Raw genomic sequence first — 27,680 nt, forward strand, 5'->3', positions numbered from 1 at the left:
ATCAACCTAAAAGCTAGTTGCTTAGGAGAAAGGAGGTCATGCTTTCTCCAGTGCAACTACGTGGTCCTGCCCCTTTGTGAGCATATCTTCCATTTGTCATAATATGTAACCCCACACACACTTTTTCACTTATCCAGAATTATTGTTATATTCATAAAAGTGTTTGGGAGACAGATTGACCAAGGTATATGATGTGTTTTGCATTTTTTTCCAAAGACCTTTGCCACAGACATGGTTTTTCTGATGTCTTACGAATAACATTAGAATGAGCATGTAAAGGAAAAAGACTAAATTTTCTTGCTACAAAGGGCTGAAATATTTGGGGCAAGTCTTTTAATAAGTTGTATGCTTAATAAATATAATGGAAAATCTTGCTTTATGAAACTGTTTCAGCTAGTTTAGGGATTAATCTCCCCTTTGTGATGCTACTTAAAAGTTTTCGCACTTGAAAAGAGACTAGTTAAATTAAGTCTCTCATTTCCTTTTGTGTTTAAGGCTGTTGTTAAAATGATGCAAGAGGAATATTAAGCAATGATCATATGTTCCCAGGGCTTTTCAAAAAGCTGAGTTAGATAATGGGAAGTTCTGTTGCTTGCAGTTTCCCAGGTTTTTTTCACACTTAATTAAAACTTGTTCTAGTTGGAGGAAAGTGAGAGTACTGTTGTTGCACAGAAAGTTCATTTCATAAATCAAGTGGACATATTTTAGATAGACAGAGTTCTGTCTAGAGCAGTGGTGTAATCCAGTGAACTCTGGCAGTATTCAAAAGTGGATAACTACAGATGAGAAAGAATAAAGCATGCTTCTGGTCCTACTTTTCCTTTTGCTATACCAGCATCAACAGAGATTGGATCGTTAAATAAATAGAAATCACCTCTTTCCTAGGTGATAAAGTTGAATTACAGTTTTTCAGATTAGTTGATTTTTTCAGAGGAAAACAAGTTCTGTTTTAACTGCTTGGGATATCTACAAAGTATTAAGTGCTGTGTAGGCTACAGTAATTCTGGAGGACATTGACACTTCTGATAGGTTTTTGTTACTGTAGTCGGGTATTCTGTATGTGATTGCGAATATTTCCATGCATCTATGAAGAGGAAATTCATCCTTCTGGGGATGAATAATGGGCAAATTCAGATTGTAAGACTGGGATTGTCTATATAGCACAGTTGAGCACAGGCCTGTAGAACGGTACTGTAATACACAATTAACACACAGTTAATTTAGCGTTGTCACAGTTATTTAGCACATGCCTAACAAGAATATTATGGTTACTGTAGCTCAGTGCTATTCAATGGGCAATTTGTAGTTCAAATCCAACTTGCTGCTGCCTTGGAAGTTGCAGAGGCCAACCACTTGGATAACATCCATTGCTTTAGTAGTTAGATGCTGGCTTTCTTGCAGAACTCAGACCTGGATATCCTATGCTAATAATGTAAGATAATAATGAATGTATGTATTCAATATCCAGTCATAGATTTTTGATTATTAAAGGAAACAGAATTTGCCCATACATAGCTTTCGCTTTCCTGAGATCATGATACTGCTTTTAGACCCACTTCATCTCTGTTGGAATGATCTCAAATTCTTCTGTTTTCTATTTGGGTTTGCATTCAAGCATTTGCAAGGGCTTCTTACTTGCATACACTGTTGCTGAAGTGTGGTTGTTCAAAGCTTCAGCCACGTTTACCAGGTGCTTGAGCATAGCCAAGTGATGACCAGATGACCAACCCTATATGGCCTGTGTGGAGCTAGATTTGGTGTTTCTGCATGTGCATAGCACTTTATTCACAAACTGAATCACTAATGTAAACACAATGGCCAGTGGGTCTGTACAGTAACCTTTTACATGATGAAAAAGCTGAATATAAGATTTGACAGACTCGAGTTAAAAGAACAAGTGGTAAGATACTTGCAAACAATACATAATATTGAATCATTTAGCATACCTGACAGCATTTTGGAGTTTCAGTATACTCGAAGTAAGATTATAGCCAAATTTGACAGAAACGAAAAGCAAGAAGTCCTACAAAAGCTTTTCACTGATTGTTTTGTTCTGAAAATCCCCTTTTTAATGTTCTATTGCAACACTTTAGATATAATTATATTGTCAAATGAGCTTGGAGATATAAGGGTTTAGCAGAAGGCAAAAAGCGTAACACATAGCTGTTTCCAGCATAAGACATCTTCCCCTTCCTTTTTGCTTGCGTTAGTGCAGAGCTGCCCCTTCTCGTGTGCTGCACTGTTGCATGGCTGGCTGGCGGTTTGATGACCTGATCAGCTAACTTGACAGAAAGCTGTTAACTTTTCTGCAGGCTTAACTTCTGCCAGGTTAGCAGAGCTGTTTGTTCCCTTAGCATTCAGCGGTGTAGCTGCTGTGAAGGGAGCACGCAGCTTGGGTTCAGGGGGAGGGTGGTTGGACCTGCCCCTCTTTTGTGTTAGCAAGTTTAGGTTAGATCAACTCAGCCTAGCTCACTTACCTTCACCTTCCATGTAAGAGAAACTCATGTGACTGAAATTAATTGAGTATTGTTGCCAGTGCATTTTTAGAAGAATTGTGTGCTTTACTTCTCAGCTTCAAATGCTTTTTGAAGCAAAACCAAAGAATTGATGCGAGTACTTTGTGTATGGCCGTGCTGTGTCTCTCACAATGTTGAAAAAAAGTCAGATTTGAAAAATCATCAGAAATGAACTTTTTATATTTTCCAGAAGAAGCAAATATAAGAAATTGGTTGTAGAACACTTCACTTCCAGAGAGTTTCAGTCCTGAGGATATTCATGGCATGTTAAAGAATTTATGTTCTGTGGCAATGTGGGTGCAGGTAGCAAAATGTATTTTTAATGAAAGGGGAGTCCAGTTTTTATGTAGTATGCTATTCTTTGATTTTGCTGCCCCCCCCAAGTCTGATTACTTTATCGACAATAAAGTACTTGTAGTGCCTCAAACTGCTACAGGTATCGGAGCCTTTTATTCAGAAATGAAGTTATGTGGCAGGGCTGTAATGAAGGATGTGTGTCGGTGATCCTAATGACTTCTCAATAATCTGTACCAGCTAATATTTATGAAGTATAATTTATGCCCAAGATTTAATGCATTTTTGATAAACTGCTGGGTGAAGCAAAGAATAACTTATCCAAGTGGAACTGCAGAGGAGAAGCTGTCCAGGTAGTCTTCAGTTATAGTCATATCAGCTACACTGTAACTAAGTATAGTTACTTGGTTATTTTGCTGTGTTCCTGGGAGAACTGTTTTCATAATATTTCAAACTGCTGTTGTGGAGCAAGATTTCATTATGATAAATACATCTCCACAGCCAGGAAGCTTCATTTCATGTTATCTTGCAAACAAGTACTTAGATATTCATGTTCAGCCCATGGCTGAAATTTGGCAACACAGATGTGGTGGAACCTAGATCGATGGTGTACTGTTTAGTTACAAACCAGATGCTCAAGTTTTGCATTCATGTGTAAAGCTGTACTAAGATATTAATTTTTATAAATGAAGTATAACTTATATACTGTACAGCTAAAACCTTTAGGAGAAGATAGTTGATCAGAAAATATGAAGGATTTCTTAGATACCAGGAGCAAATTCTTTAGTATATAAATACAAAAAAGACCAAAAACATTGCAGTGAAACATGTACGTAAACTGTATGTGCTTTATAGACTTTTTGTCCAATGATTTTAAGAACATGTTTTATACAGAGAAAACCTTCTTTCTACATTTAACTAACACTGTTTTTCAGCCTGGCTAATGATTTTCTGGAGTAGTACTATTGGAATTCACACAGAAAATGTTGGGCTTGCTTTTGTTTTTGATACAGATTCAGTAACTTCTGAAATGTGGCTAAGCAACAGAAACCAAAGGAGGTAGAATATATTTCTATATGCAGAATTGATGTATCAGAGTAAACCAGGCTATTTTGAATTAAAGGTAGTGGCATGTGTTCAGGAGTACTTTTCAATGGTGGTGTTTTTTGTTAAAATATCACTACTGAAATTTGAGATGTGGTAGTTACTAAAAACATAAACAACAACTGTTTGTCTGGTTTTTAATAGTTTTATGCAACCAGCAAAACCTGTGCTATTGTCTTCAGGGAAAAATGAGTACTAGTTGCCAGATTGGAAGCAATTCTTATTTTTGCTCAAAGATAAGAGGAGTTACCGATGACCATGTCTTAGTCAAATAAAATAACATATAGAACAGACTGTTTCATCAGACAGATAAGCTAATTACGAAAATAATTTGCTAAAAGCCATTTGCTGTTTATGCTCTTTTCAGGAGGGATGGGGGACGGAAAAGATTTCTCCTAATTCTCATCTGCTATGTGTTCTAATAGTAATTTTAATTGGATTTGTAGTGCTTTAAAACAAGAAGAAAACCCAGTTATGCCTGTTAATTTTGAAAAAGTTAGCATTCGTTGCAGATGATCCTCAGTCCTTCTGCAAGGGAAAAATAAATCCCATTTTAAAAAGACTGAAAAAAAAAAAAAAGGTTAATTAAGTCAGTGGCATAGCTGAAAACTGGAGAGGTGTCATGGTTTAACCCCAGCTGGCAACTGAGTACCATGCAGCTGCTCACTCGCATGCCCCTTCCCCACTCCCACCAACCCCGTGGGATAGGGAGAGTTGGAAAAAGGTAAAACTTACGGGTTGAAATAAGAACAATTTAATAATTGAAATAAAGTAAAATATAATTAAAATAATAATAACAATTGTAAGGAAAAGGGTGGTAGGGGGAGAGAGAGAGAAATTAAAATTGAGGGGGGAAATGGGCCGGGGATGTGGAGGTGGGGAACAAACCCAACCCCAGGTGATGCACAATACAGTTGCTCACCATCCGCTGACTGATGCCCGGCCAGTCCCCGAGCAGTGACCGGTAGCTCCCAGCCAGTTTATATGCTGAATGCAATGTTCCGTGGTATGGAATATGCCTTCGGGTAGTTCGGGTCAGCTGTCCTGGCCGTGCTCCCTCCTGGCTTCTTGTGCACCTGTTTGTTGGCAGAGCACGGGAAACTGGAAAAGTCCTTAACTTGGAGAAAGCCCTACTTAGCAACAACTAAAACATCAGTGTGTTATCAACATTATTCTCATACGAAATCCAGAACACAGCACTGTACCAGCTACTAGGAAGAAAATTAACTGTCCTGGCCAAAACCAGGACAAGAGGCCAGTACACAAGTTTATTCAAAGCCTTTTTCATTAAAAGTTAAAGAATGGAAGAATAGTTCAATCAGTGAAAATTCAAGTATATATGAAAAAGTAATCACTGCTCTTTCCCCATATTTCTCAGATTTTGCAACTGGCCCTGTTTGAGCATTTTCCAGATTTGCCAGCAGTCTGTCTGTGCACATGGTAGTGAAAAATACTTGAGATACATCGAAATGCTGACATCATTAACACAGTTATTCTATACTATGGTGCTACTAACTTCTTATGCACGAGATGCAACTGAGTTAAGCTTTTTAGCTTACACAGGGGTGAAAATACTTTTTACTCTCCTTTTGAAGCACAAGTGTATCAACAATGTAACAGGCACCATTCAAACTATTCAGTGGTATGATAGCAGCCTTTATCCTTTTACACTGTGGTATGCAAATTTTCATCACTTTCTGATAGAAGTATCATTTTCTGCAGTGTTTGACTTGTCATGTGAATTTTTACTTTTACACTGTGTTTTGGTTCTTCAGACAGTTATGTGAAGCTATGCCATAAATTTGAGTGTTCGTTCTGTTTTCCATAGCCTATGCTGTGAACAGGATCTTAAATTTCAACTTGTAACAAGCATGCTTACCACCGTTACCCTTGTGAGTTATCAGCCTGTACCTACTCCTGAGCCCAGTGAAGGTTCCACCTCTAAATTGCAGTCCAAATAAAGTAGCTCATGATGGGGTTTTGTGTCAGAGTTCAAAACAGCGGTCTTCAGATACTGCCTAGTGGCTGGCTAGCCCTGAACGTGCCCAGAGGGCAGAGGTGCTGATGATCTTTCTGTTAGATTATTCCTATTTAGCTCTTCATAGAAGAACTTGATACTGAAATGATGATACATTGAGTCCTTTTCAAGTCTTGTACTCAAACAGGTTTCTATGGATTAGCCTTTCTTTCACATGCCTGCTCTGAAGAGGTTGTAGCAGCAGTGGTGATGACATTCTCTTCAATGTCTTAAGATAGTGGTTAGAGTAACTGCACATCATGCTGGAAATTGGGTCCATTTCCATCCTTCATTTATCCGCAGTCCATGGATACCTCTGCAGTGGCAAAATAAATGTGTTAAGCATTTCTGTCATCTCCATAAAGATTGATCTGTTTTCTGGTTTGCTTATTAAGTGACTTCGAGTTGAAGATAACTATAATGTTGAGCTGTTATAGTAAACATTGCAATGAGAAACGTATAAAACCTGACAAAAATGACTCAATTCTACAAATCAGTTCTGAAGAAGCAGGCTTTCTGTAGAAAGATCCATTGGATCAACTGAGCAATATACACTGTGTAAACTATTAAGCACCTCTACGTTTGAGAAGCAGCAAGAATTTTTCCCATCAAGTTTTGAAATAAACAACTTCAATAGGCAGGCTCAATTTACAGTCGTTAAGTGTGAATATGTCTATTCCAAAATGAATGTGATTTTTAGCTGCTTACAATCAAAAATTCACATAACACATATAAAGTGTGACAAGTGTCTGAACTTCTGAGGAATGGCAGAAACTTGAGCAAGTGTTGGATCCCCACCGTCACAGAAACTAACTTTCTGAAATCTGGAGTGCTTATTTCGGGAGTAAGTCAGGAACTTCAGAAAGGAATAGATGGCTAATGAAACGGCGAGGCCCAGCTCAGAGGTGAAACAGATGAATATGGATATCCCTCGTGCAGCCTATGAACTTGACCGTAACAGATGTGACTGCCCTGTGTTTAAGGCAGACGTAGCAGACAGCTGATGACGCAGTTTGGTTTCCATGGCAGTGACTTCGTGTTATGTAAGGAAGTTGCATATACACGGCACTGGTTGTCATGGTTCTGGGGATCCTGCTTCAACAGGCCTTTCCTGATCAACATGATTTAGTGGCTTTAAAAACAATAAAATAGTCTCTGCAGCGGTTAGCTACTAGTGCTTTTAAAAGTCCTAATTTCTCTGATTTTATTCTTGTTACAGCAGTGGCAGTTTCAAGTTACTAGTACCAGATTTAAAGGCTAAATTGTATCTTGGTCTTCACTGTGCTTTTGAAAGAAACCTTGATTTTGGCCACTGCAGTATACAAGGGTGCTTTCCTTCACCATAATCATTTGAAGTTTTACAGGCTATAAGCATGTTAAATGCATGCAGCGTGTCAGGCCTAAATTCTGCTTGTCTACCAGTTGTCTGAAGACAGCGAATTAGATGACCCTTGGAGGACAGGAGATGTAAGCAGTTTCCATAAATCCTTCAACTGCTAATTACTATAAGTAGTAAAAAACCTTGAAATTGTGAAAAATAAATTCTTATTTAAATCTGCTCCTCTGAAGGTAATCCTTCTTTTCCCTGTTTTCCTTCAGTTAAGAGTCTCAAATCCAGAGTTGGCACTGGCACCTAAGTTCTGAGCTGTGATAAGGGAATATAGCTGAAAATGTATGCTCAGTTGTTGGCCCAAGCCAAGGAGGTTTGCTTAAAAAAATCCTCTCATTTATCTGGTTGAATGCTGAAGCAGTAAACTTATTACAATATGTAAAAGTTTTGCCTAAAACATGATTATTTTTTTTTTAGCATTAACATAACACCATAGCTAATACATTATCTTAAAATGGTATACCAGGGGTGTGAAGGTAGAGGAGAGGTAGATGTCTGCGGAGTTCTTTACTGTGTATACTGTATGTCAAATTATATTTGCATTGAGCTGAAGGTGAGGGTTTTTTTTTTTAAATGGTGCAGCATATTTAACAGGTCTCAAAAAAGCAGTCTTACTCTGCGTTGAGATCCTGCCCATACAGTTCTGCACTCTCCTTTGCATTTTTTTGAACACCAGTGCTTGTGCAGCCCTTTAGTGAACCAGTACTGTTCAGTGAATGGGTAAAAATGTAAGTAGATGTTGTCGTCTTTGCTTTTGGATGTGTATCTACAGTTTTTGAGATGTGTGAAAGCAGGAAACTGCCTCAAGATTTTTCCCATGTTGCCATAAGGTATATTAAATTAAGAACATACTATAAGGGCTGTTGTTCACTAAAAAAAAAAAAAAAAAAGTATGTTTTTGCAAGGGTATGGAGATCTAAAGAAAAAACCTGTACCTTAGAACTGAGTTATTTTTCTTCCCCCTTTCCCCAGTTATTAGCTGGTCTAATAAGAGATGCTGCTTCTCTCTAGAAGCCTTGCTTTGGTTAGATGTCAGGCTTATTTCATTGCTGATCCAGCGTCATTCTAACCTGCTCACAACTGGGTGATGCTTTTGACCAAATTGGATGACTGAGGCTTTCACTCAGTTTGAGTGAAACCCTGTTTTGTAATAGGGCAAGAGCACTTCGGGATTTAGAAATGAAAGATCAAGGTGCCATTGTCTGCTCTGCTGGTGGAGGTGATCTCCCCAGCAAGAGGAGTTACTTCAGTTTTTCTCCATGTAGCATGTGAGCAGAAATTGGCAGTAGCAGGGTACAGTGCATGAATGGGCAGCAGGTACCAGCCCTCTCCATTGCTTAAGCTCCTTGGGATCCAAAGGACAGTTGGGTTTTCTCTTTATTAGTGGGAAAGAATAGAGCAGGGCTGATTATGGGAGCACAAGCAGTATGGTAAAGAACATTCCTGTGTGTAGCTTTGTATTGTTTGGGGAAATAATAAATACGCGCTATAATGAAAATCTCTGATTCTCCTTTACTAATTTCTCTAGCCAGCCATGCTTAAAGATCTTGCATCTCTCAGCCAGATGCACTGTTCTGGAAACCAATGGTTCTCTGGAACGTACCGTGGTTATTACATTAAATGGGCGAACAAAAATTGTATCTTTAAAGAGAAGGCATGTTCATTTTTTTTAAGGCTTTTTTCGGTATATTTTCTGAATTTTACTGAAAAAATTTGTAGCTGTGGATCTCCAGAAGAGAAAAGTGGGAAGCACAGATAAAGGATTGGGTGGTTGGTTTTTTTTCAGGTATAGAATGGTTTAAAACTAATAAATCAGGTACAGACATTAGCATTTCTTACATATACCATATAGTCATCTAGCTGATGATCTTTTAAATCTTTCAAAGTGATGCGAGGTATTAACTCATTATTTTGGAATATCTGCTTTGAAGACTTCTGATTCTAACCCTTTAATTTAGAATTACACTGAAGGCTAGCAAACCAACACGTTTAAACTTACTTGCGTGTTGGGAGTGTAGGTCACCTATTTAAATTTAGAGTTATTTACAATTAAGCAAGACTTTTTAACCCTCAAGTTTATGGATCTTTTTTACAAAGAGGAGATGATTTTCCCTTTTTGGTAGTATTACCTGCATCAAGCTATAAGCGTCTTTAAAACATGCAAAATAAAAACTTTATAATGCCAAACAGACAGGGATTTTTGTTGTCCTGGAAACTGAGATCTGCCAGTAATCCTATTCTTTTTGGGGTTTATTTCACCCGGCGTTCTGTGTGCCTTGGAAAAAGTGCCATTGTGAAACTGTGGTAGGTTGGTAAGGGCAAGACACTGTTGTTACTGTTGTTTTGTTCAGGATTGCACACAACTGTTGTTTGAGTAATTGTGGTAGTTTGAAATATCAGTGAACAATCCACTACTTATGTATCAGTTCCATTTTTCCATTGTTTTTGCAGGTTTTGTATATTTCAAATGAAGTTAGCTCAAAAATTTTTTTAGTGTTTCCTGTTTTGTCAGCTTTTTTTACCACTTCCTTCACGCTTTACCATCCCTTACACTCTGTTTGGTGTGAAGAGTGAAAAATTGTTTTGTAGTGGAGTTGAGACAACCTGTGCTGGTGTAAATGGAACATTCCATTTCTGTGTGTTCACACCATCAACATTATTTTAGTTCTTGCTGTGCTGTGTCATGCTTTGTTTCTCAAATAAACGCCTAGAATGCACTGCTTATCAGCTAAAAGAAGCACAGTTTTTCTGTTGCATGCTCCAGTGAGGTACTTCTAAAGGTCACCTGGTGTAATCCCCCTGGTCAAGCAGAAACACCTGGAGTCAGTTGCCCAGACTGTTCAGGTGGCTCTTGAGTATGTCCAAGCAGGGAGACTCTGCAGTCGCCCTGGGCAACCTGTGCCAGTGCTCAGTCAAGTGAAGAAGTGTTTCCTCATGTTCAGAGGGAACCTCCTGTATTTCAGTTTGTGCACGTTGGCTCCAGTCCTGTCACTGGGCACCACTGGAAAGAGCCTGGCTCCATCTTCTTTGCACCCTCCGGGTGTTTGTATACAATGATCCCCTTGAGCCGCCTTTTCTCTAGGCTTCACATTCCCAGCTCTCTTCTCTCAGCCTTTCCTCACAGGACGGATGCTCCAGTCCCTTCATCTTCGTGGCTCTTCACTGGACTTTTTCCAGTAGTTCCCTGTCTCGTACTGAGGAGCTCAGCCTGGGCATAGTACTCCAGGTGTGGCCTCACCAGTGCTGAGCAGAGGTGAAGGGTCACCTCCCTTGACCTGCCTGCAACACCCCTCCTAATTATTGTGATTCATTATTATAGTGATTCATTAAGTGTTCATGATTATTTTTTTTAAACAAACACCCATAAATTGTTGCTTGAAATGCTGGATAGCAAAACATAGGAGCAAGCTTGGCCATCCTAACTTTTCCAGTCAAAGAACATAAACTGCAGACACCTGTGACTGAAGATGTGTGCAGGCTGATCTCTGGTTACTTGTATGTAGTACAAAAGCTGCTGGAAGTTGTACTAAACAAGCTTTGTCACTTTTTGGGGGGCACAAACCCAGTCTTTTTTTCTTAGTTGTGGCTGTAGCAGCATGTATGTTTTCCGTTGTGCCTTTACCTTTAACAAGGTGGCAACTTGCAGGTGACCAGAGAGAGAGCCTTATTAAAGATGCTGCGTCATTCCTCAGGTTGGGTTGTTGCATGTGGAGTTGCGAACAAGCGCCTGGGTCTGGTCAAACTGGGGTACAGAAAATGGAGCAACCCCTCGATTTGAGAGTCTGCATATGAGGAGGCAAGATAGAACCCTTGAATGTGTCCTCTTAATGCATCTGCAGACATCCAAACACTTGGCTTTGCTTCCGTGAATGAGGAGAGGCTTGTGAAGACAACCCCAAGATGATGTCTTTTCTTGTGACACAGTAAGGTCCGCACTAAGTCTTTCAGTGAGTTTTCTCTTTTCAGTCTTTACAAGGGGATTAGACTTATTTAGGCACATTATTTGCTTGCTTCCTAGTTATTAGTATACTTGTAAGTCTGCTTAGGCTGCTCAGCTGTGTCCTTGACACTCTGAGCTGAGTCATTTTAGTAGCCATGACTGTAGATGTAATGAAGTTGATCTTCAGCCACAGCTATAAAATTACAGTGACAATAAAAGCCAAGTAATTGTTTCTCTCCACTGTTATTTCTTGGTCACATCTGAATAAGTCTCTGCTGTGTTTGTCAGAAAAGTGTAATAGTAAGCTTTGCCTTGTCGTGTGTAAGAATGAGATAAAGTGTAGTTGTTGCTACCGTAGTGCTCTACTGAGACTTAAAACTTTTTGGCCACGTTCAAACTAAACAGGAGGAGAAAGGTGTAAGTAGCTTTACAAATCTAAAGGTGTACCTCTTTGGTGAAACTACCTCTCTGTCTTGTGAGGCTTTTCGAAATCCTGTATTCCAGAACATTCAGCTTTCTGGCATTAGGCTATCAAAATATTAAAGTACTTACTGAATCTTAAATATGGGAGTAGTCACGTTGAATTTGCAGATACATCTGATATGGTATACTGGCCTCCAAATGCTCAGTACCTACAGAACTGCGGCCCTAGCAAGCATAACAGAAATCAAACAATTGTCCGAGTTAATAGCATACACTTACTACAAATTAGAACTCTAAAGAAAATTACCATGTAGCGTTTCTGTTCCTCTGTCAGCTAAACCATATGAAGAATGGGTTGTAAGTAGCAAAATGAGCATTTGTTCTAGGGATGAATGCGTGTGATTTACATTATTAAATAAAATTGTAGCCATTCTTCGGTGTTAAATGTATGTCAAGTATTTTGAATAGGCCACAGAAAGCCAGATGCAGTTGGGTAGGTTAACTCGGGGTGGTTCCCCTCTTGCAAGCCCTTCCAGCAAAGCGCCGGTGCACTCTGCTTCCTCCACCGCAGCCCGCTGCTCTGCCTGTCTGCTCATTTCCCTCGCTTCATGTGGTTGCTTGGTTGGTTTTACTGGCGTACAGGACTGTACTGGTACAGATCTTTGAAATGTTAGGGTGTAAGACCCAAAATTGCTACTGACATTTCCACAGCATGGGAGTTGTTGCTGAAGTTTAAGAACATGGCCTTTAAGCATATATTGGAGTTGCTTATTTTCCTACAATATGATGTATTTCTTAATATTTAAGCTTCCTGCACTGAATGCAGTGAGACTTGTGAAGTATTTTCTTTTAGGCAAACTTTCAGTTAAGATCTGAACTAAATATTAGCTTTTACAGTAAGTAGAAACCTGCCAAAGAGCTTCATGCCACAAAGTACCACTCTTTCGTCTTTTGGTGTGTCATTTCACTGAGGAACAAGAAAGGGTTTTTTTGGTTGGGCTTTTTTTTTTTTTTTTTATTCTACACAAGCAGGAACTGGAAGGAAACAAGACAACTCCCAGAGCATAGTAGAGGTCACTTTTAATTGTTACGTTTGGATATTTTAAAAAAACCAACCAACCACACCCCACCACCCCACACTGTGTAATATGATTGGTCTAAGAAGGTGGTTTTATAAAAATTATTTAATTTATTCTGTACCGTTGGAAGTAGCAAAGAATTTTTTGAAGCAACACCACCGAAGGAAAAACATACCTAAATCGGTGTTACTTTCTTTGTAATTTCTTAATTCACAGAGTAACATGTAAACAATTTTGAGAAGTTTGTGCTAGTCCTTCAGAAAGGACCGTGATTTGATAACCTGTGCCTACCTGTGAAGAAAAGGGTCATGAATTTTTGTCTTCTGAATGGCCAGATTACCTTTATCTAACACTTGCTGTCAAAGGTGTTCTGCATCTCAGGCTGTTATGCATCCTTGAAGCCATGAATCCTATTTTTTCCCTTCTAAAACTATAAAAGCTGTCAAACAGTGGAACTGTATTTTGTATGTCAGTGGAATTGCAAATTCCATAAGTAATGGTCATAATCAAGAGTGCAGTAATCGCCCCCTTATGCACCTCAAAAATATTTCATGGTTTCATTGGTAATTATGTCTGTTTCCTCAACAGCTGTTTTAAAATATGCACTATGTATTTACAGATATATGGAGTTTGGGGGTCATCCTCTTCATGTTGGTTTGTGGACAACCGCCATTTCAAGAAGCAAATGACAGTGAAACCCTGACTATGATAATGGACTGCAAATACACAGTGCCACCTCATGTGTCCAAAGAATGTAAAGAGTAAGTAAAGTACTAAAGAACTTGGAAGCGGTTGCAGGAGTGAATTCTCATTATCTTTGGGAGTTCCCCGTACCATATTGTCAGCATTTGGAATACTCCTTGCCTGTTAATAAGATAGCATGCCTACCGCTTTTGCGTAGTTGTTAGTATTTCTTCACATTGAGTAGTTTCTTGGGCACCAGTATTGCATTTTCTTTTTATTCTTTGTGCCTCTTCTTACGAAAGTTCAATCCCATGATATTTTTTGCTGACAGGTTTTCCTCACACTTGTGTGAAACTTCATTTTGATTTTACACAATGTGCCTTTGTTTTATGTGTCTCAGTTGTCGTGCATTTTATAAACGACTGAAGGAACTGCTCAGCACTGTCTGGCTTTGGCCAAAACTCTTGCTGGACATATTACAAGGTGTTGCTGAGTGTATTTTGTGGCAGGGGTTAAAAAGGTAATGATTCCTGTCGATTTCTGTTCAAAATAAAAGTTGTCAAAACCCAAGGATATCACAGCAAGTTTTGCTCATCTACTGAAATTGCAACTTCAAATCAACATTCTAGGCAATCAAGGGAGAAAAATATTCGGTCTGCAAATACCATATGCCACTTGGGAATCATGACTCATTTTGTTGTGCTGTTTTTCTGCAGCGTTTGCTGGAGCTTTTTTATTTTTTTTTGTATCTACCGATATTTCCCTGTTGATTAATGACCTCTTCAGTCCTTTTAATATATATCCCAGTTGCATCACTTAGACTATTTTACAATGTTTGGATGTGTTTTTGAATCTGCAGTAGAGTTTCTCATTTTCAATATGAAAGTCCAGATACCTTTATTAAATGCTAGAAAAGTGCATTTGGTCCAGTCAAAAAAACCTAGAACAGCGTCTAAGCTTCTGTTATTTGACACAAAATGAAGTTTGTTACAGCTGTGGCCATAATGACCATTCTTCTCTTCACCCGTCATCTGTGCGGTCCAGGAATCTAATGCATAACATGATGTCATAGCTGGTTTTCATGTCTTGTCATTAGTGTCTAGCATTTCTAGTAACATGGAAAAGCTGCTGTCAGTGCTTTCAGCAGCTCGAAGAGCTTTACGTACAGGAAGAGGTTTAAAAGAGAGATCTTATCTTTGATTTTTATTGAATAAATCTCTAGTGATGCTGTATGCTGTGCTGAGGCCAGGAAACTTACTTTTTGCAGCCTTTTGCAGTTTGCTTAAAGGCCCAAGTAGATCTGCTTCTCTATGCAATGCATGAACAATGTACAGTCAGTTACCCAAGTCCTCTGTAGATTAGGTTTTCTTAGGGAAAAGACTGCAGGAATATTTAAACTTTTTCCTTGGAGTGAAAGCATTCTTGGTGGTTTGGGATGCATAAGCAAGCTTGAAGCAGGAGGCGCACATGGTATACTTGTGTGGTTTTACTGCAGGTGTAGTTTAAAGAAGGTCAAATAAAGTATATAGTTTGTTCCCTTTCTGTCATAATATTAACAAAAGCAAAGAAAATCAAGGCTCCATGGCTCACCCTGTCATTGCTTTTGGTAGAGGCAGAGGAAGTATATATGTGACCTTTTTTTACAGTAGAGTTTTAAGAACTCTGAATTAACCTCCTTTTTAAATTCCATGCGTAATCTCACACTAATAAAAAAAAATAATTTTAAAAAATTATTACCTTTGTGATTTGTGTATATGTAGTATAGTTAGTGCAATAAAAAGCATTATGTAAGAACTGCAGAACTTTCATTCCACATGTTGGAGTAATAAAGTTTCATTGAAACCTTGGCATCAAAACTGTATATTCATGTTCTGTTTTGTTATGCAAAGCCAAAAATACTTCCCCCAAGAATTTTTCCATGTATAGTAAGTGAACAAAGATGTGCTGTCCTAATCAAGTCTCCTTACTCTGTTTATTTGGGGAATTTATGCACTTCCTTTCCAGCAGTTGCGAACACTCAGTATCAACCCATTAGTAGGTTTGTCACCTCATCATCCCAGATGGGGTTTGGGTTTGGGTTTGGTGGTTTTTTTTTTTCCCCTCTGTGGATAGATCACTGTTCTTTCAGGGATACTGAGGAATCAAATGTCTGATAGCTATTTCAGAATAAAATATTTCTGCTTATCTTGCCATTGCATGTTCTTGTTGACAGCAGCAATAATAGAAAATTATATTTCTATTACTTTACAGACCAGCCTGTAGGCCATCTGTGACGGTTGCCCTATAAGACCTATTAAAACCAAACAAACCAGAAAAATCAGGTTAAGAATCTAAGCATAGTAAATGAAAACAGCAGTGTTTATATTTATAGTTTTTCATAAGTAGATTGTTTGCTTCAGTTCAGCAATATTTGGAATGTCATTGAGAATAAATAATTTCCCATCACATTGTTTACTGTAGAGACTTCTAAAGTTCTGTGTGGGCTGACAGAAAATTTCTTCCTAATGTTGCTCTTACAGTGGCTGCTTTTTAAACATGTGAGTGCATTTTGTTTAGATCTATTTTTTATTCACAGTCTAATTACACGGATGTTGCAGAGAGATCCAAAGCGAAGGGCATCTTTGGAAGAGATTGAAAACCATGCGTGGCTCCAAGGAGTTGACCCATCTCCTGCAACGAAGTACAATATTCCTCTTGTGTCATATAAAAATCTGTCTGAGGAAGAACACAACAGTATAATACAACGCATGGTTCTGGGTGATATAGCAGACCGAGATACAATAGTGGAGTAAGTTGTCAGTTTTCCATGTGCAGTTTGTTTTGTGCACCTGTCACTTCTGAGAAGTGTGTCATGAGAACCTGTTTAAATATCAAGCCATTCAGTTAACAAACAAAAGATAACAGTCTTGCTCTGTGATAGGATGTTCTAGGATGAGAAGTAGTTAGTTACGCAGGCCCAGCCTTAGGAAAAACTTCACAAAAATGTGTTGGAACAGTATTCCATTCCTGTGGTAGTTTGTCATCTTGAGTAAACGTAACTGCTTTGAAATCCGTGCTTTTACTTGTGCTTTGTACCTCATGTATATTTGGAGGTGATAAAATTCTAGCATTTTTCCTGTAGAACATTTCCAGTATCCCTTAAGCTTTGTTCATTTAAAGTATTATGCCTTTTATCTGTATAATGCAAAGTAGTCATTGTCACTGAGCTTGCTAGAAAGCTACATAGTTTCTTCTGATATATTAAACCCCCCAAATTTCTAAAATACTTGCAAACTGAGGACTTAAAATTGTTCTTTCTATTTGTGTTTAAGCTGGGAAAAGTGTTATCTTACCATTTGTGGGGAGGGTGGGGAAGCAGCAGTTTGTTATGCTTTTAGCTGCATAACGGGACAGCTGAATGATGCTTACTGGCTTATGAACTTAATTTTATAGTAAACTTAATCTGACAGCCCTAAAATAATGAAGATTTTTTCCTCCAGTTGTTGTATGAACAAATATTAGTACTGTGTGGTTGTATGTGCCAGTGGGAAAGCATAACATTAATGAAATACAATTTTGTCATTTAAGGAATTTTCAGTAAAGGGGGAATTCCTTAATTTTTTGGATGATATTCTGAGGATGTTTTCTTGTAACTACAGTTGAGATTACTAGACTTTTTGGCTCTTTATTTTTAATAAAACCAAGACGTGCTTGTTACAACATTAAAAATACGCAGCTCTGCTTTCAGGTGCTTTTCCTGCTATGAGAAGTACAGCAAGTTGTGTGAGATGCATATCCAGTTTTTAGAAAAGCATTGATGTGTGGCTTATTTCTTCTTTCGTACTTTCCTTAGGGCATTGGAAACTAACAAATACAATCACATCACTGCAACTTACTTCTTACTAGCTGAAAGGATTCTGCGAGAAAAACAAGAAAAGGAAATTCAGACCAGGTCTGCAAGCCCTAGCAACATCAAAGCTCAGTTCAGGTGAGAATTTAGGAATCTTAAGTGGTTTCTTTTTTTTTTCTTTTTTTTTTTTCCGAAAGTTGACTTACTGAGAACATTATTGAATTGCTCAAGTACTGCTTTCTTAAAAACAGTAAAATACTTACACGTTGCAAATTTTAAATGTCTCTAAAGTGCTGTGGATGCTTCAGAAGCTGTTCGGAAATCAGTTACCAATAGTGTTTTCAATTCCTACCATTTTCAGGAAATGACTTATCAATTTGAAGTCTGTATCTGAAGTAGTAAGTTTTCACACCTGCTAGGAAAGGGCATGTTCCTTGGCCTTCACTTCCTCATAGAAATTGTGTATGTAAAAATCCCTTGAAAAAAATCAGTTGCATAATCTGTAAACATGTTGATGGGGAATTAGTTATAAATGAGAAATCACTCTGAATTTCATGTTATGGTTTGGTTGTTAGCTTTCAGTTTTAATGACTTGAATGTCCCCTAAATCAAGCTTAGGGCAAGCATCTGTAAGTTACGTTATTTGTGATGTCAGTTGATATGCCTGTTGTTTAAGGAAAACTGTTGACTTAATTGCTTTAATTAGCCATTTAAAGACATTGCAATAGATGGTAGCTTTCTGTGGGATTTGGTGTTCTGTTTTTTTCTAGTTTGACAAAAACATGATTTAAAAAAAACCTTACAGTAAGGTTCCCTGAGATTTTCAAAGCTTCAACTTCTGACACAGTAAAACTAAAGGGGGAAGTGAGGTTCTGGCATGCATGGATATTGATATGTTAAACCAGTCCATTCACTCTGCAACCAGTCACCCAAGCATCCCTTATTTTCAGTTAGTGGCATATGCTTTTTAAAAACAAACAAACAAAAAAAAACAACAACCCAAAACCCAAGCACAAGGCAAACATGGTTTCTGCCTGCACATTGATACTGGAGGATGCAAGTTTTGAACAGTTGGTTTTCTTAAATATTTTGGGTTTGATTTGCTGAGTTAAGCATTAGACTATGACTAGGGATCTGCTTTCTAGGCCAGTATTTATTGGCCCATCTTGACAACCCTTCCAGTGAAGATGGAGGTTGTGCTAAGGCATTTCCATTAATTTTTATTCTCAAACCTTCAGTCTCTTCAAAAGTGGCCTTTTTAGATTTTGGCAAAATACTGGTGACTATTACTAGCAGTAATAACAATTGTTAGTAGCTAATCTTTTAATGAGGGAAGAGTATTAAGTGCTTGTGCTGATGTTCAGAGTGGCTGCCGACCTTCAGTGTTGTTAATCTATCTGTAGGAGTTGAAGAAGACTGCAAAATAGGTAATTTTCTATGTGCAACTTTCATGCAAGGTCACATGTGAAATCATTTAATATGAATGATAATAGGGACACAAACGCTGTGGTGTCCTTTTGGTGCATATTCATATTTTTCTTGGCCTAATTGATATAAGTAAGGTGCTGCTACCTTGAGTTTGATCTAGAAAAAATGGACACGTGTTATAAATGAAGGGCACGCACTTTGGAAAACAGGTTAAAGATAGTTCTCTGCTGGTTGTTACCTTGGATTTAGGCTGATTTTGGAGGCTTTTAGGAGTCTCTGCTGCATGCCGTTCCATCTACCTGAATAACGAGGTGTTTTTCTCTGAACCTTTCGGTGGTTCTCAACATCTTTGTAAATTCCAGATGAGACTGCACCCTGTGTTGTGTACTAGAGTAGACTGAAATTTTGTCGCTGCCCTTAAAAGGTCATTCATTCAATGGTCACTTAAGCAGGATTTTTTTTCTTACATTGTGCGGTTACAAGTACTTTACAAGAGTTACTGTTGCAGGCAGCAAAGGGTGCCTACCTAAATGGTCTGAAGCTTGGTGTTGTGTTTCCTCTCTTCAGGGGTAATACTGTAACTTTCACTCTGCAGTTCTCTCATCGTGGATCATTCTCTTATGTCAATTTTAAAAAAGAAATCCAAGCAGAGCATCAAATGTGGTATTATAATTTTTATATAATATATATACACACTAATATACTATATTTATATATATACTAATATACTATATTGTAACTATTAGTTATAGAATACATTACTTTAGAGGAAAACTGTGTGTTTACCTTCAAATGAAAATTCTAAAACTATGAAGTTTGCTTTTAAATTGTTTTGGTTTTTACTGTGTCAGTGTCACTCTTTTGGTAGAACAGCTGCTCCAGTTATGTGAGGAACTGGAACAAACAAATTCATTGAATCTAAATCTTGATACGAGTTTGTAAGGTTGGAGTAGTTGAAGCCTGCCTTATGAATATGAATTTTTTTTTATGACAAGAACATCTGCATGAACTCAGGAACTTTTGCCCTTAATGGATGGTCCCAGGTAGCTTTCCTCATATTCGTGATGGTTCTAAATTCAGAGTGTTTATGTAGAATGACTTAATGGAAAAAACAACAAAGCATCGCTTTGATTTTGAGACTTCAAAAGATTTTTCTAAAAATAAATAAATCTAAGTTACTTTCAACCTGGAGCTTTCTTCTGTCCCACTCTTCCCTTAGGCCTACTGGGAATAAGGGGAGGGAGAAAAGGGAAGGGAGGCAAACACAGGCTGCTACGAGAAAGAAACATAGACCGTAGTGAGGAGATTGGTTGCCTGGAAGCCGCAGTATGTTAGATACTATATTTACCCTTTATTGTGGCAGCCACAGACCTCTTCCTTCTTTTGCTGACAAACCAGGCTGTTCTTAAGGCATGGCGAATTCTTTAAAGATTTAGGTCTTTGTTTTCTGTCACTTTTGTAGTTATGTTTCTAATTTATTTGTCCTGTTTGTTAATCACAGACAGTTGTTTGTGTTTAAAATGCCAAGCGTAGCACAAGTCATGGGAAAACTAGGTCAGTGGTTACCGGCGTGTCTGGAGTCAGCTGGGGCCTGAGGGAGGATGCGGGTGTCAGCCCGGCCTGGGTCCCGCTTCTTCTCTGGGTGGCTCGGGTCGGAGCTGCTGGTTGTGTGGCCTCCCTCACTGGAGAGAAGCTGGTGGGAGGCCACCAGCAGCTGGCAGTGCCTGGTCAGACGGGAAGGAGCCCGTGCGGCTGCTCCCAGGGAGTGGGGTGCGCAGGCAGCCAGCTCCCACTGCTTGAGGACCCTGCTGGACTCTTGTATCGCTGGTTTGTTGGGCATGACTGAAGCTGGCGCTTCAAAACACAGTGTGCAGCTAGGCTTGACGAGTTGAATGTTGGCTTTAATAAGGTACTCCTCTTCAGAGCTCATACAGTGGGGAAGACAGTTGTCGACCGTTACCTGTGTGTAGACAGGCATCTCGTGCTGTTCAGCCGTTACAGCGGGAGCCTTAAGCAAACGCAGTCCTACTGCAGGTGCTTCCATTGACTTTAAACTCTTCAAAAGAACGCTTTTAGAATAAGAATAGCAAAGAGGTGTCTGAGCTTCCCTTGTTTCTTCAGCTTGAGCTCTCAGCACAGCAGAGATCAGGAAATTGGTATGATCCTTCGGTCTTTGTATGCAGGCTGCCCAAGCAGATAGCTGGGGCCGCACCTGGTACGAAATGCTCTCTGCTTCCTCTCCTACACTTTGCTTCTAAACTGTGCTACAAAGTCAAGCAGCTTTTTCTTCTGGCACACCCGAAATATTGTTGGGAATGTCTTGTAATACACTATCCATATGTGAACACAGGTCTCCGCTACAGCTTTTCATGCAGTATGCTAGAGTATTTCAGTTATGTAAAGTTAAACGATTGGCAAACTTTCTAAAATTAAAGATAACTCTTGCTTTGAGAGGTTAGGAAATATTTCTTAGTCCCCACAAGATATGTTCAGCGTTAAGGTTTTGGTCTTTTGGATTAGGCTTTCAAAATACAGTGGAAAGACTAACAGTCTCTTTTCTTAATTTATTGTGTGTGCATTATGGGAAGATTACAATATATATTTGAATTTAAAGTAAAATACAAATCCAATAGAAATCAAAATACAAACCTACTAGCTTAGATACTGGAGAGAAGACATCAGCTGTTAACTGTAAAACTGATTTACACTCACGTGTTACTTTCATTTTGATTTGAGCTTATGCTAGTACACAGTCGTACATTTTGAACTTGGATTTACGGTTTATTCAAGTGTCATATTCCTAAGCAGCTTGAGTCCTGAATTCATGCAGCTGTATTTTTCCAGTTGCTCAGCTAAGGACTAATAAATGTGTGATCTCAATTTGTGTGTGTTTAAAATTAAAGGAGATTTTGTAGAATAGAGCTTGGTCTGAATGAGACTTACTGAGAAAGAGAATGTTTCTTCTGACTCAGCTTTTCAGTCTCGTTCATGTTAATTCTAACCTAATTTTTATATTAAGAATACTTGGGGGGGGTTGGGGGAGGGATAACAGAAGCTTCAGATTAAGTAGCTTGCAATACTGTCTTATTTAAGTTGTGCTTGAATCAGCTGGTATCTTCCTGCAGGTACTGGTGGTTCTATACCTACTGCAGATTATTGTCTTTGAGACACGATTATTTCCTTTTCTTTATTGCTTAGTTCGTTTTCTGAGAGCAGTGGAATCTTAAGACTTCATTTGACAGTAACCAACATCATTTCTAAACTGTTTTGTATATACAATGTTCCTTTCAAATAACATCCTAAAGGAATGCAGGTTCTCTGAGAATGTTTTCTTTTCCTCAGTTACTCAGAGCTGTTATTTACAAACATGCCACTCAGCAGGCCGATTTGTGTGGCAGCGTTTGTGGTTCTCTTGTGCAGATCTTACATTTTCTAATGTTCTGAAATGCTTCTCAAGCACTGACTTTTCTTTTCTTCTTTGTAATTTTTATGTAGGCAATCGTGGCCAACAAAAATCGATGTACCCCAGGATCTGGAGGATGACCTTACAGCTTCTCCTCTTTCCCATGCAACTGTTCCTCAGTCACCAGCTCGCACGGCTGAGAACGTTCTCAATGGCCACAGAAGCAAGGCCCTTGGCGATTCAGCAAAGAAGGAGGATATCCCTGAATTAGCGGGACCGGCACTTTCAGCAGTCCCGTCGGTGAGCTTAAAACCCACTACAAGTGGGCGGAAGTGCTTGTTCAGAGTAGAAGAAGATGAAGAGGAGGATGAAGAAGATAAGAAACCTATTTCTCTTTCTACTCAAGTTGTCCTGCGCCGTAAGCCGTCAGTTACAAATCGTCTTACTTCAAGAAAGAGTGCACCAGTCCTCAATCAAATATTTGAGGAGGGCGAGTCAGATGATGAGTTTGACATGGATGAGAACTTGCCCCCAAAGCTCAGCAGGTTAAAAATGAATATTGCTTCACCTAGCACAGTGCATAAACGCTATCACAGGAGGAAAAGCCAGGGACGGGGCTCCAGTTGCAGTAGTTCAGAAACAAGTGATGATGACTCAGAAAGTAGGAGACGCCTAGACAAAGATAGTGGGTTTACTTACTCCTGGCATAGACGGGATAGTAGCGAAGGGCCACCTGGCAGTCAAGGAGATGGTGGTGGACAAAGCAAACCAAGTAATGGGAATGGAGGGGTAGACAAAACGAGCCCAAGTGATAACAACAAAGGTGGGGGGAGTCCCTCCGGTAGCTCCAGCGGTAGCACCAACAACACTTCAGGTTCCACTCGGAGATGTGCTGGATCTGGAAACTCAATGCAGCTATCATCCAGAAGCGCAGGGGAACTGGTCGAAAGCCTGAAATTAATGAGCCTTTGCCTAGGCTCACAGATTCACGGCAGCAGTAAATACATTATTGATCCTCAAAACAATCTGTCCTTTTCCAGTGTAAAAGTACAGGAGAAATCAACGTGGAAAATGTGTATAAGTTCCAGCGGAAGCGTGAACCAGGCTTCATCGTTGGGCAACCTAAAATTTTTTTCTGACCAAATGTCAGACACAGCAAATGAATTGGAACGGATAAAGAACAGGAACTTGAAAAATAATGTGCTACAACTACCTCTCTGCGAAAAGATGATATCTGTGAATATTCAGCGGAACCCAAAGGAGGGGCTGCTGTGTACCTCCAGTCAAACCAGTTGTTGTCATGTCATTTGACAATGACCTGACTCTAATAACTCTATCTACTTGACAGCATCATTCTTCCTGTTCAGAGCTGTGAACACCTTGTCACGGACCCCCTTTTGTTGTTTTTAGATTTTTAAGTGGGCTTTGAGCAGTTATTTATTACACTTTAATTTTGTGTTTGCTTGATGGTATGACAATGCATGGTCTTTGCATGCTGCTAGCAGATATGGTTTTCTTTTTCAATAAAACAGAATATTTTATTGTGTAATTTTTACATTTATAATTTTACTATGAAAGATCTGGATTAAATTAAAATAAATATCTGGATCCTAATGTAAATGGAGCACTTAGAAGTTCATGTTCTGCACTTAAACTAGAGAGAGAAGCTTTTGTTTGCTTGTGAAATGTTAATTCTTGTTCCGACCTTCTGTGATAACTAAAATACGTGATATGTGGCATACTTCTACGTGTCTGAAACAGAACCAAAGCAATAATGTTTTAATGCTGAAAACTCTTCAGGGAGCTTTCAGATGTTCCAAGGCTTGTACAAAGCAAAGATGCACTGAAAATTAGTGATCTTGAAATATGATTTTAAACCCACACCTATTTGTCTTAAGCTATGATATGGATTAAGTTGTGGCTCAAAAATCAAACTGAAAAGATCTTGTTTTGCTAGAGGCAGTTCCTTAAAAATAAAAAAATAAAAAAAAGGTAAGTAGATTTGTAAGGCAGCTTTCTCCCATAGAAATATGTTAATATTACAAGCAGACAATCTTCGTTTTTAATATAACAAAGGTAAATTAAGTCTACTTCTGAGTTTTTACATGCTAACTGAAAATAAAGTATTTGTATGAATTACTTTTGTTAGTAGTATATCATGACACTTAATATTTTAGGTTTTTACCTTGTAAACCTTCTCCCCTATCCTCTCCTCCCCTCCCTGAGGTTTCAAAAGGCAATAAGGGATGGAAAACCTTTAGGTAATTGGATTCAAATTGAAATCGTTATTGTCACTTGCATTTTTCTCACTATTACTCTTTTTAAGACTTAAAATATTGCTGTTCCCCACATGTACACCACTTATTTCCCCTCAGTAATAATGCTTTTTCATAAAGTCCATTTAAAATAGCGTATAGGAAAGTATTTATTTTACAGCTCTTAGCCTTTCTGTCAGGTTTCCTATTGCCATGGCAAGGTCCTGATTTAGAGTATTTCTGTACAAAAGGATACTTTTGACCAGATGAATTAACTTTGTGGAATTTTATTATCTAGAATAAAATATATTGCAGATTCCTAGTTTTGGGAAGGGCAAGAATGTTTTATTTTTTCATGCTGTGCACTGGGTCTTCTAAGCAATGCTAGTGAAACTGGTGGTGTTATGTAGCAGCGCCCTGGGCAGACAGACATGGGATGTCTGAGAGGAGTTTACACCGTTGAGCATCTTGTAACGCTTGCAGAATGGTCGAATACAACGCATTTCGTGTCCACCGCAGAGTGAGCAGAGCACCAAAGAACGGCGTTATGCTTGGTCATAATTTCTACAGCTCATGACAGCTCTTCTTGATTAGTACAAGACTTTACTAAGCGTCTAAATTGCATGGGGTATCCTCCCTGGCTAGCCTTGCCAGGGATTTTACATTCTGCTTCCTACACAAGGCAAAGGATAAGTGTTAAAGTTTTAAACTCTAGTTGCAGTTTAGTCAGTGTGGTATTTTAAATCAAAAGCTACAAGAGTAGACGTGTGGGTGAAGCCATAGAACATATTTGCTTGACATTTTTGAGCAGGGATCTTACCAAGGGCCAGAAAAGAGATGTGTGGTTCACAGACTGTGAGCGTAACATCCAAGTAGGAGACAAGTTTATAAAGGGCATTGGCAATAAACTTATTTGTTGCAGCTTTTTTCCAAGTATTGTAAATACTCTTTCCTGATATTATGTACAGCCTTGGAATGGCACCTTTTAACTAACCCCAAGTGTATTTTGTTTCCAATGTTTTTATATACAACTGTATATATGGTGCTCACTTTAGAACAGCAGTGTTGACCATTTATGCTGCATAGTTGTATTATAGCCTTATAGTTGTGTGTGGCTGGTTGAACCTTTGGGTGTACAAATGTTAGTCTGAGTGGTGTCCTTTCTCCATTTGTTGATAGGTGAATGATTGTGCATGTGGTGTATGTTGTATTATGTTGTCACGTAAAAGGAAGGGCGAGAATAACCACTACATTACGATAATATTGGACCAAACTATTTAGAGCAAGTAAACAGTTTCTTGTACCCCTTAACGTGTCTTTAAAAGTTGCATATAGTTACAGTAGCGTATAAATTAAATATTGTGGAAAACCAGTTAGTCTTGTATTTTTCTGTATGTGTGTATATAAATATATATATAAAAATAATGTACCTCTAGCAACTTAATCTGTATTTAAGATGTGACAATCTTGACACAGAATTTTAAGAGTAGCAGTCTAAATAAGCAGAATTAATGAACAGAAATATAAAAATTTCTCACCAAGAAAGAATCTGTGTGTGTGTGTTAAGAGGGTACAGAAATATCAGCAGATCTTACTGCTTCCAGCAATGTTTGGCTTTTTCATTGTATAAACATTCATGGTGTGCGACAGAAATGGAAAATCCAGTTAATAAAAGTGATACCTTGATTGATGCATAACCGATGATTTACATGTCAATGCAGTTTGTTTCTCCTGGTGTTCCCTGTGTGAGGGCGACGCAAGCTCTTGGCCCAGTCCCCAGGCTGCAGCACATCAGAGGTCAGACCTTCCGGAGACACACTTGTGGGGAGTGAGTTCACATAAGAGTAACAAATTAAAATAAAAGGCAGTGGAAATGTCAGTGTGTTGCCTTGAAAAAATACAGCTTCATGTGTGGATGCATGTTAATTTGCAAACTTTCAGTTATTCTCTCACTTAGATCGAACTTGTTGATTTGGGTTTAAAGGTTGTCATGGTTGGCACCTGCTAAAATAGCTTTTTGTTTAAAGGTTGGGGTAGCTGCTGCTCAGGCAGAACTTCAGGATGCTTCAGACGGTTTAGTAAGCTTTGGAAGCTGCTGTTCAGCTGATACCTTGTCTGGCTTACCCTCTTAGTGATCCTGGTGCTGTTCTGGCAGCTTGTGCCTGGCAGCTCTGGAATTCAGAACACAACAGGCTTCAAAATCTCAGTTAAAATATTTGCTGTGTGTGTGCTGAGTCAGTCAGATGGGCCTTATTGCGGCCACGGGAGGGATCCTTCACCCGCCCCTGCGGTAGCTCTTGGGAAGGTAAGGTGCTTTGCCTGCGTTGGGTGGTTCTTGTTAGATGAAATCATCGGTCATATACCAGTTTGCCAAATCTGCATAGGTGGTGTGTGAACTAGTGAGGGCCTTTCCCTCGCGAAGGTGTATGTGAGCGGAAGTTTCACCAGTACAGACTGAATGTTTTTAGTCCAAACCTAACTCAGTACTATTCTTCTTTGCAATGTAAAATGAGCAATAGTCAAAAAAACAATGTCGGCATCAGCACTGACGCATATCAAAAGCGAGTAGCAGGGCATGCGGGCTCTGTGCAAAGAGACGGGTGCTTGAAGTCAAGGCTGTTGTCACCCAAACCACACAAGATCCAAAACCCCAGGGTAAGACAGAGCTCTGCACGCAGGCTCTGCTCTGTTTCTACTGTCACGTGTAACGGGATCCCAGGAGTTAATTCCAGTTACTGCAACTGCTTCACAGTGAACATTTCACAACTCTGCCCCACAGGGCAATGTTTAGACTGCCATGTGCTGGAAAACATCTGCTGTGAACGTAAAATTAAGTGTGTCAGTGCGCAATGGAGAGAACTGAAATACTTCAGCTCAGATTCAGGCGTGTGCTCCCGCTGTGGTCACTTACAAACCGCTGTGCCCTGGGTGGGGGAGCAGTGCTGCTTAGCGCTGTCTGTTTCCCAAGGTACTGTGAGAAACGATTCGGGAGGGAGGGGGCAGCCAGCCAGCACTGCTGGAACATGTTCTGCGGGCATGCGCTGCAGCATGGTGCGCTGGATTGCTGGGGAGCGGGTGGCTTCTGGTATCTTCTCATGGCTTCTGGTATCTTCTCATGGCTTCTGGTATCTTCTCATGGCTTCTGGTATCTTCTCGTGCGTGTTACCGGTTCAGCCGTAGCGATGTCTGTGGTGACCTGTGGCTGGAGCAGCTTGGCGCAGCCTGCTCGCCCGCAGTGCCTTAACACGGAGCCCGTGATTGAACTGCTTGTGAAACATGAACTGTAACCCAGGCAGAGATGGGATGGACACGGTGTTT

The 27,680-nt window shown here is 39.3% G+C and overlaps 1 protein-coding gene across 2 annotated transcripts in view; it reads left to right on the forward strand.

The window, feature by feature from the left end:
- Positions 1 to 26,059, forward strand: part of SNRK (SNF related kinase) — a 42,169-nt gene extending 16,110 nt beyond the window's left edge. For both annotated transcript variants that reach the window (XM_040589515.1, XM_040589516.1), the window contains exons 4-7: positions 13,383 to 13,524; positions 16,023 to 16,235; positions 17,280 to 17,414; positions 22,200 to 26,059. In XM_040589515.1, coding sequence (XP_040445449.1) covers positions 13,383 to 13,524; positions 16,023 to 16,235; positions 17,280 to 17,414; positions 22,200 to 23,418 — 1,709 coding nt within the window. In that variant the 3' untranslated portion in view covers positions 23,419 to 26,059. The remainder of the gene's footprint in view (positions 1 to 13,382; positions 13,525 to 16,022; positions 16,236 to 17,279; positions 17,415 to 22,199) is intronic.
- Positions 26,060 to 27,680: the final 1,621 nt, after the last annotated feature.

Source organism: Falco naumanni, chromosome 4 (genome assembly GCF_017639655.2).
Source record: "Falco naumanni isolate bFalNau1 chromosome 4, bFalNau1.pat, whole genome shotgun sequence".
In the NCBI taxonomy this organism is placed as follows: Eukaryota; Metazoa; Chordata; class Aves; order Falconiformes; family Falconidae; genus Falco; species Falco naumanni.